General features: G+C 37.8%; 1 protein-coding gene across 2 annotated transcripts in view; it reads left to right on the forward strand.

The window, feature by feature from the left end:
* Positions 1 to 14505, forward strand: part of CNTN1 (contactin 1) — a 1190489-nt gene that overhangs the window by 700718 nt on the left and 475266 nt on the right. For both annotated transcript variants that reach the window (XM_044087442.1, XM_044087443.1), the window contains one exon: positions 12372 to 12467. In XM_044087442.1, coding sequence (XP_043943377.1) covers positions 12372 to 12467 — 96 coding nt within the window. The remainder of the gene's footprint in view (positions 1 to 12371; positions 12468 to 14505) is intronic.

Below are 14505 nucleotides of genomic sequence, written 5' to 3' on the forward strand. Positions count from 1 at the left end.
GTGATTCTTTTAACATTTATTGAATCTGAAGAAGCGTGCCTTTCTGGATGCACGCGAAAGCGCTTATTCTCCTGTTTTAATAAAGAATTGTCTTTTACGTGGTGGCTGGCTTCCAGTTTATACTACATCTACTTTCTAGAATTTCTCTATCCCTCAATAATTTATTTATTTACATTTGGTAAGCGGATAATGTCCGACTGGGCAAGAAAACTAAGCCCATTTTCAGTGGAGACCCAGGGAGAAATGCCCCCAAAGTAAAGATTATGATATTTATAGTCAGCTTTACATCTTACAATACAAAAAGATTACTAAGAAATTTACATAATTACATAGTACAGTAAAGATGCAGCGAGTAATAGTTGATACAATAAAGACAAACAATCTAATAATCCAAGTATGCCATCAAGACAAAACAATAAATTAAATCAATATTAAGTTAGAATAGGTTTATCCGCGGTGGTGCAGTGGTAGCTTTGTTGCCTCACAGCAAGAGGTTCTCCCATTCAGTTCTCAGCTGGAGTGCGGGGAGTGCCTCCTGTGTGGAGTCTGCATGTCCTCCCCATGGTTGGGTGGGCATTCGAAAGACATGCATAAAAAAGGGCATGCCTTCGTTGAAGGTTGAACGTCGAGCTGGCACCTCGGCGTTCATCAAAAATCTACTGCCAATCATTAGCGGACCGGAGTTCCGCTGTGGCGACCCCTAACCGGGAAAATCTGAAAGACAACAACAACATTAACTTAGAATAGGTAGAAAGGCAGAAGAAGGGTAGTGTGTTTGCTTAGCCAGAGGATGTACAGGAGTATAACTAGTGATTGGAGAAATAATTAGTAAGGAGCTGTTTGACGCTATGTGTACTGGGTGTAGATAGTAGATGCTGGGTAAGAGAATTCCAAGTTTTTGCTATGGAGGAACTGCATAAAGATTTACTAAAAGAGTTGTGGGTTTTGATAACTTTGAGCAAGCTTTTATCAGCTGATCTGAGTGAGGTAAGATTAGCATAGAGTTGCACGAAGTTTGATAGGGCTGGGCAATAAAAGGAGAGAAAGTCCAGGGAGGTACTCCATTTTCCTTCCTTCTGATTTTTCCTTATTTAAAAAGTTGACTAACCAGCTGCTATATCTCTTCTACAATAGTTGACTGAATAATATATAAATTTGCTGAACCAATTTTAAGAAAGTCATAGACCCCTCTCCCCAGTAACATAATGAAAGTACTCTTCCATCTGGGGAAAATGTAGTCATAGTCAAAACAAGAAAGAATTTCCAATTTATAATTTTTAGATATGCCTTGTGGTCAGGTAAACTCAGCCCTCCCATTCTTGTAGTAAGAAAAATGAAATTAATAGATTTTCTGTGCTTTCTTCTGGCCCAAACAAATCTCACATGCCATGATTTTATCACTTTTAGGTATTTACTGAAAAAATAAAAAAGAAAGAAGACCCTGCGTCTGATAAAACACCAGTTGGAAAATATACCAATTAATTTCTTGTACCCTCCATCTCATATCTAAGCATAACATTTGCCATTATTTCAAATACTGGTTTAATTTCTGGCTTAATTGCAAATGTTGTCCTCAATCAAGGTTTGTAGTGAATTAGATAACGTCATCCATAGATATTTTATTTATCCATCCCTGTCTGAAAATTGACACTTCTGCTTTTGCTATTGTCTGTTGTATAAGGTGTTTAAGCCCTCTTCCTACCCATTGTTTTCCATAGATAAGTGACACTGAGTGCCCACCCAACAAACTAGTACTGATCTTGAGTAAACATCCATTACTGCATATTGTTTCCTGCTCAATTTCTCACAGCTCAGCAAAGCTCCTTATCTTAGCATGTGTTTCAGAAGTGTTTTGTTTGTAGGTGGGCCATTCAGAAAAATGTCAAGTACCCTTAATTGCAAAATTTTACTTGCTTAAGTTATTTTGAGTGACCACCGCTATGTCCTGCTTTTTTGTGTGTATTTCAATGTAATTTTTTGTAAAACAAAATGCTCTTCCTCTCACTGTTTGCGCTGTAAGACTGTCTTGAAAATGCCTTCAACAAGGCATTTCTAGCTAGCTGTTAAATTGTTTTTGTGGTAGCATTGTACTTGTGGGTCTCTTCTACTGTATTTTTACATTAGGTGGACTGGGTTTATTCATCTTGTGATAGGAGGTGTTTACCTTGTCAATCTGAGTTGGGAAATACACAAAAGGACTTGTCATTCTATTGACAAGAGGGATCATTAGTTAGTTTTCTGTTTTTTTGTCGGTCATCCCTGGTAACTACATCTTCAGTAAAGTACCCCTGAAAGTTGATTCACTGGCCAGGGATCTCAAGTCATGTAGATAGCAAACCAGCCTTCAGCAAACATGTGTCCAAGGTAGTAAGAAAATTGTTCTATGTTGCTCAACATATAAGTAAGGGCATGGCATTTAGGTCCAAACAGGCCATCGTACCACTATACTCAGCCCTTATCAAACCCATCATAGAGTATAATTCCCCCTTCGGTATGTACCTGACCAGACACATGCAGTAACTACAATGTCCATAAAGGATCCTTACCAGAAGAATACAGGGAGTCAACGCAATGTCCTATGCTAATTGCCTCAAAGCCCTGTCTATTTTCTCAGTATTGGATACACTTCTGAGAGGTGATCTTTGTCTGGCCTGGCATACAAGGAATCCCTTGACCCTGTTTTGATGAATGTGTTGCGCAGCCACAAAACAGATAACATCAGAACTACTAAATTTAAAGAGCTAAATTTTGCTTTTGACATAAATAGGACATGTTTCTCATAGAATCCCCATTCACTGGAGCAGGTCCCCATCCAGGTGAAGCAGAGTTCCTCCCTGTCCATATTTAAGCACAACTTGGACCAATGGATGGTTAATTGGAAATTCACCCCCTGGTCTGGCATCTATGTCTGTGGTGGACAGAGGAAGTCAGTGAGTCACCCTATATATAAATCAAATTTGTGGGTCACATTTGGGTTGCATGGCTAGGATTATAAAGGTCTTAGTGGTTGTTAGCCTAGTATACACACTTGAACCTATGAACCTATAATGCCTCCGAGGGATATTAATTTATTTTAAAAGAATCAGTCTTTTGGACATTTATCTTATAACCTAAAAGTGCACCCTGCAAACTCTTCAAGAATATTGAACAGCTGGGATATGTCTTTTTCTGGATTAGGATAGTAAATAAACATATAATCAGCATAAACAGACACTTTATACTCCTCTTCTGCTATTTTAAGTTCTGAAATAGAAGAGGCTCATAGTTTCTCTGGCAGGGGTTTAAGATATAAGACAAAAAGTAGTAGGGGGCAGTTCCCATTTTAATCCTCGCAGTGGATCCTTCATATTGTCTAAACATTACTGCTCAGTGTGAGCAGCAACTAGCATCTGACTCTATAAAAATGCTTTCTCAGCATCCAGGCTGCCTAACAGCAATGGTGTTTTGAGTCTGTCAGCATACAGGCATGTTCTTACTAAGCTGCCAAAGGCAGTTTGCTCTATGACAAACCCTGTTTGATAGCTACATACTAATGCAGGCAATCAAGTTGCCAGCCTAGATGTCATAATGGACAAAAATAATTTATAATCATGATTTAATACTGATTTTGGTATCTATTATACTACCTGAAATGGATTCTTTACCTGTTTTAATACAGGTGAGATAACTGCTTGTCACTAGGCCGAAGGGGGAATCTTTATCTTCCAGAATATTTTTTGACAAGTTGTTAAAATGGAAGACTAACTTGTTTGATCTGCAAGTGGCGAATTCCCAGATGAGAGCTTACTGAGGACTAGTTCAACTTTCTGTTTTGTTCTAGGGGTTAACAACCTTACACTTTGATCTTCAGAAACTGAGGGTATTTTGACTGAAACCATTAGTGATTTGTGTGCTCCTGGACTGCTGTATTCTACATTCCCCCTATATAAAGGGTAACATAGTTTTGTACGAATAGAATAAGTATCATCACAAGGTAAGGTAACAACTTTACCTGTACTAGGTGCAATAATGCTGCTAATTAATCTTTCAGCAGATTGAGAAAGAGAACACAACACCAAATACATTTACATCATAAGCATGTTGTCGAAGAACTCTAGCTTTATGTCTGTTTTTCACCTGCTTTATTTGTTAACATCTAGAATATAATTCATTTAAACCTGAGGGGTCTGCATTGTTTCCCTGTTATCTACTTCTACTCCAGGGTGTCATAATGGCCAATTTTGCTCATCAATTAATGTCCTAATGTTTGAATGAATGTAAATTAATTAATTAGAATTAAACTATAATGCACATGACCTTCCTCAGAAAGGGTGAACCAGTAATGCATCCACTCTTCATATTTGTTTTTAAAAACTAGTCCCCCTGCAAAATACATGCTTCAATGTCCAATGTCTCTCCAAATCTTCCTGAAACAGTAAAATGTATTAGTGATGGGCCATGATCTGTTATGAAAATTGGTCCATTGGTCAGCCTTCAAATGAAATAGGCATGTTCTTTGGAAAGAAACCACTTTTCAGTTCTAGAGTATGATGAGTATCTGAGAGAGTGGTAAGTATATAATGAAGTAGGGACTCAAGAGTATCTGAGAGAGTGGTAAGTATTTAATGAAGTAGGGACTCAAGAGTATCTGAGAGAGTGGTAAGTATTTAATGAAGTAGGGACTCAAGAGTATCTGAGAGAGTGGTAAGTATTTAATGAAGTAGGGACAAGAGTATCTGAGAGAGTGGTAAGTATTTAATGAAGTAGGGACTCAAGAGTATCTGAGAGAGTGGTAAGTATTTAATGAAGTAGGGACTCAAGAGTATCTGAGAGAGTGGTAAGTATTTAATGAAGTAGGGACTCAAGAGTATCTGAGAGAGTGGTAAGTATTTAATGAAGCAGAGACTCAAGAGTATCTGAGAGAGTGGTAAGTATTTAATGAAGTAGGGACAAGAGTATCTGAGAGAGTGGTAAGTATATAATGAAGTAGGGACTCAAGAGTATCTGAGAGAGTGGTAAGTATTTAATGAAGTAGGGACAAGAGTATCTGAGAGAGTGGTAAGTATTTAATGAAGTAGGGACTCAAGAGTATCTGAGAGAGTGGTAAGTATTTAATGAAGTAGGGACAAGAGTATCTGAGAGAGTGGTAAGTATTTAATGAAGTAGGGACTCAAGAGTATCTGAGAGAGTGGTAAGTATTTAATGAAGTAGGGACTCAAGAGTATCTGAGAGAGTGGTAAGTATTTAATGAAGTAGGGACTCAAGAGTATCTGAGAGAGTGGTAAGTATTTAATGAAGTAGGGACTCAAGAGTATCTGAGAGAGTGGTAAGTATTTAATGAAGTAGGGACTCAAGAGTATCTGAGAGAGTGGTAAGTATTTAATGAAGTAGGGACAAGAGTATCTGAGAGAGTGGTAAGTATTTAATGAAGTAGGGACTCAAGAGTATCTGAGAGAGTGGTAAGTATTTAATGAAGTAGGGACTCAAGAGTATCTGAGAGAGTGGTAAGTATATAATGAAGTAGGGACTCAAGAGTATCTGAGAGAGTGGTAAGTATTTAATGAAGTAGGGACAAGAGTATCTGAGAGAGTGGTAAGTATTTAATGAAGTAGGGACTCAAGAGTATCTGAGAGAGTGGTAAGTATTTAATGAAGTATGGACTCAAGAGTATCTGAGAGAGTGGTAAGTATTTAATGAAGTAGGGACTCAAGAGTATCTGAGAGAGTGGTAAGTATTTAATGAAGTAGGGACTCAAGAATATCTGAGAGAGTGGTAAGTATTTAATGAAGTAGGGACTCAAGAGTATCTGAGAGAGTGGTAAGTATTTAATGAAGTAGGGACTCAAGAGTATCTGAGAGAGTGGTAAGTATATAATGAAGTAGGGACTCAAGAGTATCTGAGAGAGTGGTAAGTATTTAACAAAGTAGAGAGTCTCAACAAAGAGTGCATGTCCACAATACCCAATAAATTAACATACTTTCCTAATGCTTTACCCAAGAATGGAATCAAAACTTTGGGAGCCAGGGTGAGCTACAGCAAACATACAGTGTCTCAGTCACCTGCCCAAAATATTACATCCTCCTGGATAATAACCCATTACCTTATCATAGGGAGGAGAACATCAGGTGACGAGCCCATTGACATTCTACCACTAAGGTTCTTACCTCAATCTCACACACACACACACACACACACACACACACACACACACACACACACACACACACACACACACACACACACACACACACACGGTACAGGGTTTGATTCTCACCTTTGAGGGGAAATTGTCTAGGCTTAAAATGGCCTTAAAGGGCAGACAGCCTAATACTTATCTATGAACCTATGAACGATTTACACTGCCCTTGACTGCAAAATACCTTGCCCTCAAGTGCTGTAGCTGAGCAAAAGGTCAAAACACAATCTTTCTAATCATAATAGATGTACCTTTCTTCTCAACTGTGGACAGTCAGCAAAGTAGTCTGTGTATAAGTATCTAACCAGTTTCATATACTCCTAGTTATTGAGATAGGCCTGCTGTAAAATACCAAATGTGGTTTAACTTGTTTGATGTAACTGAAAATGATGGTCCTTTTAACAGGGATGGTGATGCAATTAACATTCCAAACTGCTTTAATTTATGTTTCAATGGAATCGGTTAAAAGCTTGAGCTATACATTAAAGCTTCTAATCCTATAGATAGATGCATTCCAAGGCTAGTGGTTCTCTTATACATAAACAACACCCTGTGGTTATAAAATGAGTCTGTGTTATATGATCAAAAGGCCATATGATCGAATCTGAGAAAATCGACTCTCAGAATGTTGAATTGACTTCTCCTCTGGAAGCCACTATTTTTTTGGGTTCGGGTGTCTGCCATTTTCCCAATGTGGAGTGATCATGGAGTTGGTATATATAGTAGGCTGGGGGTGTGGGGGGGCACAAGGGGGCTTTCCCTCCTGCAAAAACATTTTTGCGAAGTCAGCTTCCAGAGGACAAGCTGGTCTAATGCTCAGAGATTCAGTTTTCGCTGATTTGATCATATTGTCTTTCGATCATATGAAAGAGATGCATTATAAAATAACAAAGATTCTACATTAAATAACACATCAATACCATAAGCATATTGCCTATACTCTGAACTAAACAAATATTTTAGTAATAAACAGCAATAACTATGTATAAAAGTATCTACCAGCCTCACAAGAAGGGGAAATAAGTCTCTATTGGACCAGTCAAGGTAGCGACTTTGTGATCAATATTCAGTACCAAGACCTTAATGGTATTTTGCAATATCAGTCCATAGTCATTCTTAAAAGCTTGGACGTCCCCATGTCATTAAGGAAGTCACTTAAGAAGGACATAATATGGCAATAGAATCTACCCCAGAAAAAAGTTTTTTTCAATTAAAAACGATGATGACTGAATCTGCTGTGTCGCAGTGCTGTCATGTGACCATGTCATGTGTGCTATAGGATGACTGTAGTTAGAGTCGGTTACTGGGACGCTGCTTTTGCAAGAAAACAAGCTCATTTTGTGTGGCTCCGCAGTGGCGTTTATCTGTCTGGCACACATCAGTAAGACTGAGAAAGTGATTTTGGTTGTTATAAATATGATAAATGTCATAAAATACATGCTATGATAGGCCAGTAAATGTTGGAAACTAATGATATCAACTTCAACGTGTACTTCTCAGCCATCACATAAAACACTTGTGTTTGCAGAGAATGTCTCTGTCCTTATAGAGTTTGACCTGCTATTGTGTATAAGCCCAACAAGAAATGCATATTGCAGATGCTCTGTGAAAAGCACACCTCAAAGAATGGAAAGGATAGCCCTTTGGTCATGTCTTGGAATTGATATCCACTGTGCATTACCTAACAGTGTCCAAGGAAAAGTTACAAGGACTTTCCGATGAATTGCTATTGTTTAAACTGAAGGGCAGTTAACCCACTAATTAAAATGATCAGGATTCAACCTACTTCATGACTCTAGGGGCATTTTTTTCAGGGGTTAAGACCTCTGTAACCTCCCCACACCAACAACCTAATATGCATCAACAACATGGTTTCACAGAAAAAGGGTTTCCAAAAAGACAATTCTAATAAGATATTTAAAAGCGATATTAGAGAATTACATGATTAGAGACAGGGAGGGGGAACTGAGTGATGTCTTAGTATGAGAGAGGGTGTTCATATTAGGGTTATAGAAGGTAGTAAGGATGGAGAGAAGGAGATTATAAGAAGACTGCAGGGTAGTGTCTTCAGGTATCTTAGGTGAGTGATGAAATTCAAATGTTAGAAGTAATGGGATTCAAATCCAACAAATTGATTGTATCTAACTAATTATGTAGCAAAAATGTTGGATGGAATTTGTGAAGCACATTTGAGTATAGTAACCTGGTCTGTGACATCAATAGGACTTGGTGTGGTAGATTTGTGTCCCAGAGACTTCTCCTTCTGTGGAATAGACTCCATCTCCATGTCAAACAGAGTACTCCTTTTAAGGGCAACCTGGATAACTGGATGGGCACAGAAAATATACCCCTGGGATTTCATCTGTGTTCCTGTTGGACAGGGGCATCGGGTGCTGACTCGTTGGAACATGGACTAATTCCTGGCTAGGCTTGTAATAGCCTCAGAGCCAATAGCCTAGTAACTTCCTATGATCATAATAAAAATCACTTTGGTCACGGACAAGCGAACAAATATTTAATTCAGGACGTAGCACTTCGGCTGCAAAGCCTTCAAAAAGTAACACATCTTTCATCAACATAACCTCAAATAGTGCATTCACTAAATCAATTAACCAACAATTATCTAATAATTAATCTCCAATTACACTCTTTGTTCAACCCATTAGGTTCCAGAGTATTATACTTCAAAATAAAAAGTGTTTCTTTATACAATAATTTATGCTTAACATCACGACATTCTCAATAAACTAAATTCACTTGTTCTAAAATAGTGGCTTTCAAACCATTTGGATTGGATACATGAAAACATTTAAAATGTGCCCCCAAGGGGCTATCTATTCTTACATTAATTATGTCTCTTACATGTTCTTGAATCCGTTTTTTAAAAGATCTTGCAGTCTCTCCCACATAATATAACTCAGAATCACATTTTAATAAATATACATTTTCTGTATTGCAGTTATATATTCCATTAGATGAAAAATAAAATCCATTGACCACATTAAACTTATTGACCACATATTTGCAAATGCAGCATTTCTTACAAGCATATGTATCAGCTTTGCTGACCATCTCATCATACATCACTGCATTCGGGGGAATGTAGTCCTTGTGTACCAGCATATCCAATCCATTTCTGCTTCTCTTATATGATATTTGAATTTTTTTGGGATATTACCTCTTTTAGAGTTTTATCTTTTAATAAAGATGTAATATTTGTTCAATTGTCCATGACCAAAGTAGGTTTTATTATTTTGTTGTTTGAATTTGTTGTTTAAGTAGTTTGTAACTTCCTATGATCCCATGATCCTATAAAATGGCGGAATGCTTTGGGCTAGTATGCCTCCCCAAATAAGAATAATAATAGTAAAAAACTGACGGATTTAAAGGTTTTTGGAAAAGCACTAATTTGAGACACAATGATACATCACTAGATAGGCTATAGGGTAAACTAATTGCAAATGACCTTCATTATAAGGACAGTCGGTATCTTATTTGTGTTGACTGTTATTCTGTGTATTCAGAATTTATTAATTCATTATGCTGTGTCGTGTATCCTAATATGTCACTAAATATTAATCATTGTGCTTATTAAAGCAGTTTTACACAATAGGACTGTAGACATGCATCATTTTATATGACAATGGGCTGCAATTTGCCAATCAAATATTTTATTTATTATTTTATTAATGGGAATTTCATCGAGATACAATTGTCCTCTTTGCAGTCAAGTGACTTTAAAGACATGCAGGTAGGTGCGAACGTGTGTGGGTGTGCGTTCTTTGAAGGTTGGGTACTGGGCTGGCAACTCGACACTGTAAAAATTCACTGCCAATCATTAGCGGAACGGAGTTCCGCTGTGGCGACCTCTAACTGGGAAGAGCCGAAAGACAGTTTTTTTTTTCATTATCGAGATACAATGACTAGGTCATGATAACGCCAGTCAAATAGGAAATTAGTGAGAATTATACACACTATCAAAAATGTAAAAGAAAAAATGTGCTGCCAACTCCAAACAAAACTGCTATTTGAATACAGAAGTGCATTATAACTGCTGAGGGTGTCGACATTTCAGTTATTGATAGCAGAATGAAGATAAAGTTATCTACTTTTTGGTGTGACTGGAGGTGGACTCCATATTTAATATAAAAATCAACATGGCAAACAGCTCAGGTAAAGCAGAAACTGTATTAATCCAAGTCAGTGATAACTAAAGATCCCATGTCTCTAACAGAAAGAAAGTCTTGAGATTTAATATAATACTTATACAAGACAGGACGGTCTACAATGTCATGATATGAAAAGCCAATGAAGTCAGCTTACAGGAAAGAGTCGAACATTGGTGGAGCATACAGACAAATGCGGGTTCTGTAGTACAGAACTAGAACAGCACACATCTTGTTGCTGGTTGCAATATACTCATGGCTGAGTGTCCATATACTGAAAGGCACGATAATGTGGTAAGACTGTTGCACTGGGGATTTTGAAACACTCAAATAACAGGGTTGCTGAAAAGCTCTGGAAACTTGAACAACAAAGAATTACTGAGAGTAACAAAGTCCCGATCACATGAGATCATCCATAACAACAATTAAGAATACAGAAGCAAGAAAAGCAAGTATAACAGACAAAGAAAAAAAAACTCAAAAGTAACATTAATCATTGAAATATCCATACTTAGCAAATGTAATGTGCTGCATACTGACAGACATAAAGTCACAAATTATCAGGGTATGCAAGTAGAATCTTGAGAAATATAAACAAATGATATTCAGATAGTTCTAATAGTTAAAGAAGCAACATGGCTAATAAAAAAAATTCCAAGCACACTTAAATAAGCTACTGTGACATTACTCCATATGAACTGCAGAAGGAGGCAGAAGGAGGCAATCTTGGGTACATTGTAGATGCTGAGAAGAGCACTATAGGTGAGCATCAAAGATGGAAGCAAAATTAGCTTCATGAAATTTCATCATACTCTGACTCAAGAATAGGGTTCATTCTTGTCATAATATATGAAATCCGAAACATTTTAGAGGGCTTGTAGCAGGAACTGACATAAATGCATAACAGAGAAAATTCTGACTTTTAAAACTGTTTATGATCATTATATCTATCCTGTCAGTGTGCCTGCTGTGAAGGTCGGGCACCGGGCAGGTACCTCAACAATGTAAAAATTTTGCTGCCAGTCAGTCTGTGGACTGGTGATCTGCTGTGGCAACCCCTAACAGGAGAAACCAAAAGACATTCTTTACATTGATCCTGTCAGTGACACTCGTGTATTTCATGACGTGACTGATTTACCAAATCATGGTTTTGTAGTACCGTGTATATCTTCAGTGGCAATGACTGAATAATACCCAGATTTAGAAACTCTGTGTGATGTGCTGAGGCAGAAGCACTATGCAACTTGTTATGGTAACAGGAGCTGACACTCACAGAGGTTGCTCATAACTGTGACTTACTTAAAATGTGATTTCTTATTGCATAATTTGATCATGGCCAAAAATGTTTGAAAAATGTATTTCACATGACGATCTTAATATAGTATATGTAACAGAGTATAGCTGCAGCTGTCTGTTATTCTGTATGCAGGTGGGGGTACAGGATAAAGGAGTGTACTAATTTAAGTTTTAAAGTTATTAGTAAGACTTAACTGTGCATTGGGTACCAGATGGGTCTTCCCTTTGGCTGACCTGAAATCGGTTAGTATTGATCAGTGCACTGTCCTGGTAAACAAATATAAATAAATAAATAAATAAACAGAGCAAACAGATCCAAACATTTGCCTCACTGTCTCTGTATTTTGCCAGCCAGCTTATTTATTTATTTATTTACTTATTTAAGTATTTATTTATTTACTTATGTATTTGTCTGTTTGTTTATTTGTTTGTTTAATTATTATTATTATTATTATTATTTTTTAAATGGGTAAACAGGCAAGTGCAAAGACACTTATGAGACATGACCTAGACCAAAGGACTGCAGTTGTAGCAATATTTAGTTTATAATCAGGTAAAAGCACAGAATTACAGACACATGCTCACTTTACAATCAGATACTCAAATGCCTCTTTATACAGGGAAATGGCTGTAAATTAAATCCATAGTGAAGGGAAAAAAGACAAAGGGGCTTAAAGTGAAGTGTTGTATAGCTGTTAATAAACGAAAACCTGTCTTTTTCTCTGTCTCTCTAGATCTTGACTTTTTCTCTCCAGAGGAACGCAGAGAAGTAAAGATTAAGGAAGGGATTGGTGCTGTTCTTCTGTGTGATCCCCCAGATCATTACCCAGGTAAAGCATTTATTTATCATATAACTAGAGTGCTTTTGTAGCTGCATGCCATATTAGCCGAAATATATATAATGGAAATTTGGTAAAATAGCATTTGCCCTTCACTACCATTATACATCCTTTATGAATGATTGGAGAAATTTATCCAGAAGAACTGACCAAGAATGATGCCACCTTTAATCTGATAGGACTGAATCAACCTGGAAACTGATCACAAAGCAGCAGTGACCCAGAATAAGGTGGAAATTGGATAACACCTGGGGGAGATGCGGGCAGAAGGGGAACAAATCTTGGAGGAGACTAAACAGGCAAGCTTCAGCATTAGGGATCTAAGAATAATAGAAAGGGACAGTGCAAAGTGAAGGAAAAGATGAAAAGCAGCAGGGCAGGGTTTACAAGTTGGGCTTGGCAGCAAGGAAGAAATCACTTGGAATAAGAAAAAAAATCACAGGAACATGCTAATAACATTCAGTAAGAAATGTAGATCTGTAAAGATGATGACGTCTCCCGAAGAAGTTGACAGGTTTCTCCAGTAGTACTGTTCTTAGCTCATGAAGACACAAGATCAGTTTTTGGGGTCCAGTGATCACAGATATATGCACCCTAAAACCCATGTCTTGTAAGGAAGGTGCCAGGAAAGAGTGACATAATAATGACATTCTACACACTCGTCACTTCTGAAGTGATTGGTCTGTTACACAAGTCTTAAGAGAACTACCAAATAAAAGGGATATCTCTCTGTATTTTCAAACATTGTTAAAAGCAGACATCTCCAAATCAGGCAAGGATCAGTCTAATCCTCACAGTTATCTCTGAATTTATTGCTGGTAGTGGACACACAGGTCATCAGTAAAGTGTTGGCTAACTGTGTAAAACGAATGATGAGAGTGGACACACAGGGCATCAGTAAAGTGTTGGCTAACTGTGTAATACGAATGGTGAGAGTGGACACACAGGTCATCAGTAAAGTGTTGGCTAACTGTATAATACGAATGGTGAGAGTGGACACACAGGTCGTCAGTAAAGTGTTGGCTAAGCTAACTGTATAATACGAATGGTGAGAGTGGACACACATTTCATCAGTAAAGTGTTGGCTAACTGTGTAATACAAATGGTGAGATTGGACACACAAGTCGTCAGTAAAGTGTTGGCTAACTGTGTAATACGAATGGTGAGAGTGGACACACAGGTCATCAGTAAAGTATTGGCTAACTGTGTAATACAAATGGTGTGAGTGGGCACACAGGTCGGCAGTAAAGTGTTGGCTAACTGTGTAATACAAATGGTGAGAATGGACACACAGGTCGTCAGTAAAGTGTTGGCTAACTGTGTAATACGAATGGTGTGAGTGGCCACACAGGTCTCAGTAAAGTGTTGGCTAACTGTGTAATACGAATGGTGTGGACACTGGCCATGATGTCCAAACAAGATACATTTGGAGACTGTTAAGAGTGGATTTTGTTCTGCTGATAATGACTTTGATTTGGACATCTCAAAAAGTAATGAATGCCAGCACAGGTACCCTTTTCTAAGCAACTGATTCTCTGATATGGTACTACATGCAGAGGGTACTGGTTTGGTATGGGATCTGACCAGTATTAGAGTGAACCTCTCAATCTTTGTGTAATTCCTCAGGATCACAACTCTGGGTGAACAGGCAATATCTCAGTAGTTCCTTTTATATACAGGCACAAGGCAAGGGTGTCGTCTGTCACCAGTTTGTATCACTAGTGAAACAAATGTCTTGGCAGATGTGTTCAGGAAGGTTCAGGAAGGTTCAAAGATTATAAGGTTGTAAGCTGGAGTGTCATTTTTGTTTGTGGGTGACAGTATGATATAGCCAACCAGACACAGTTGTTCTTTGAGTTATTAGATCAGTTTCATAAGTACCCAAGGCTGTAAATTAATACAAGCAAGGACATATTCCAAATGAGCAGGGATTTAGAAGCCCGTAATGTGGGGTAGATCATGGTTGTTACTTGTGCTGAGGTCAAGCCTAGGCTTTAGAAACCAGGTTCATCATCAATTTCAGTACATT

Source organism: Protopterus annectens, chromosome 11.part0 (genome assembly GCF_019279795.1).
Source record: "Protopterus annectens isolate FY-2018-M chromosome 11.part0, PAN1.0, whole genome shotgun sequence".
Taxonomy (NCBI): domain Eukaryota; kingdom Metazoa; phylum Chordata; order Ceratodontiformes; family Protopteridae; genus Protopterus; species Protopterus annectens.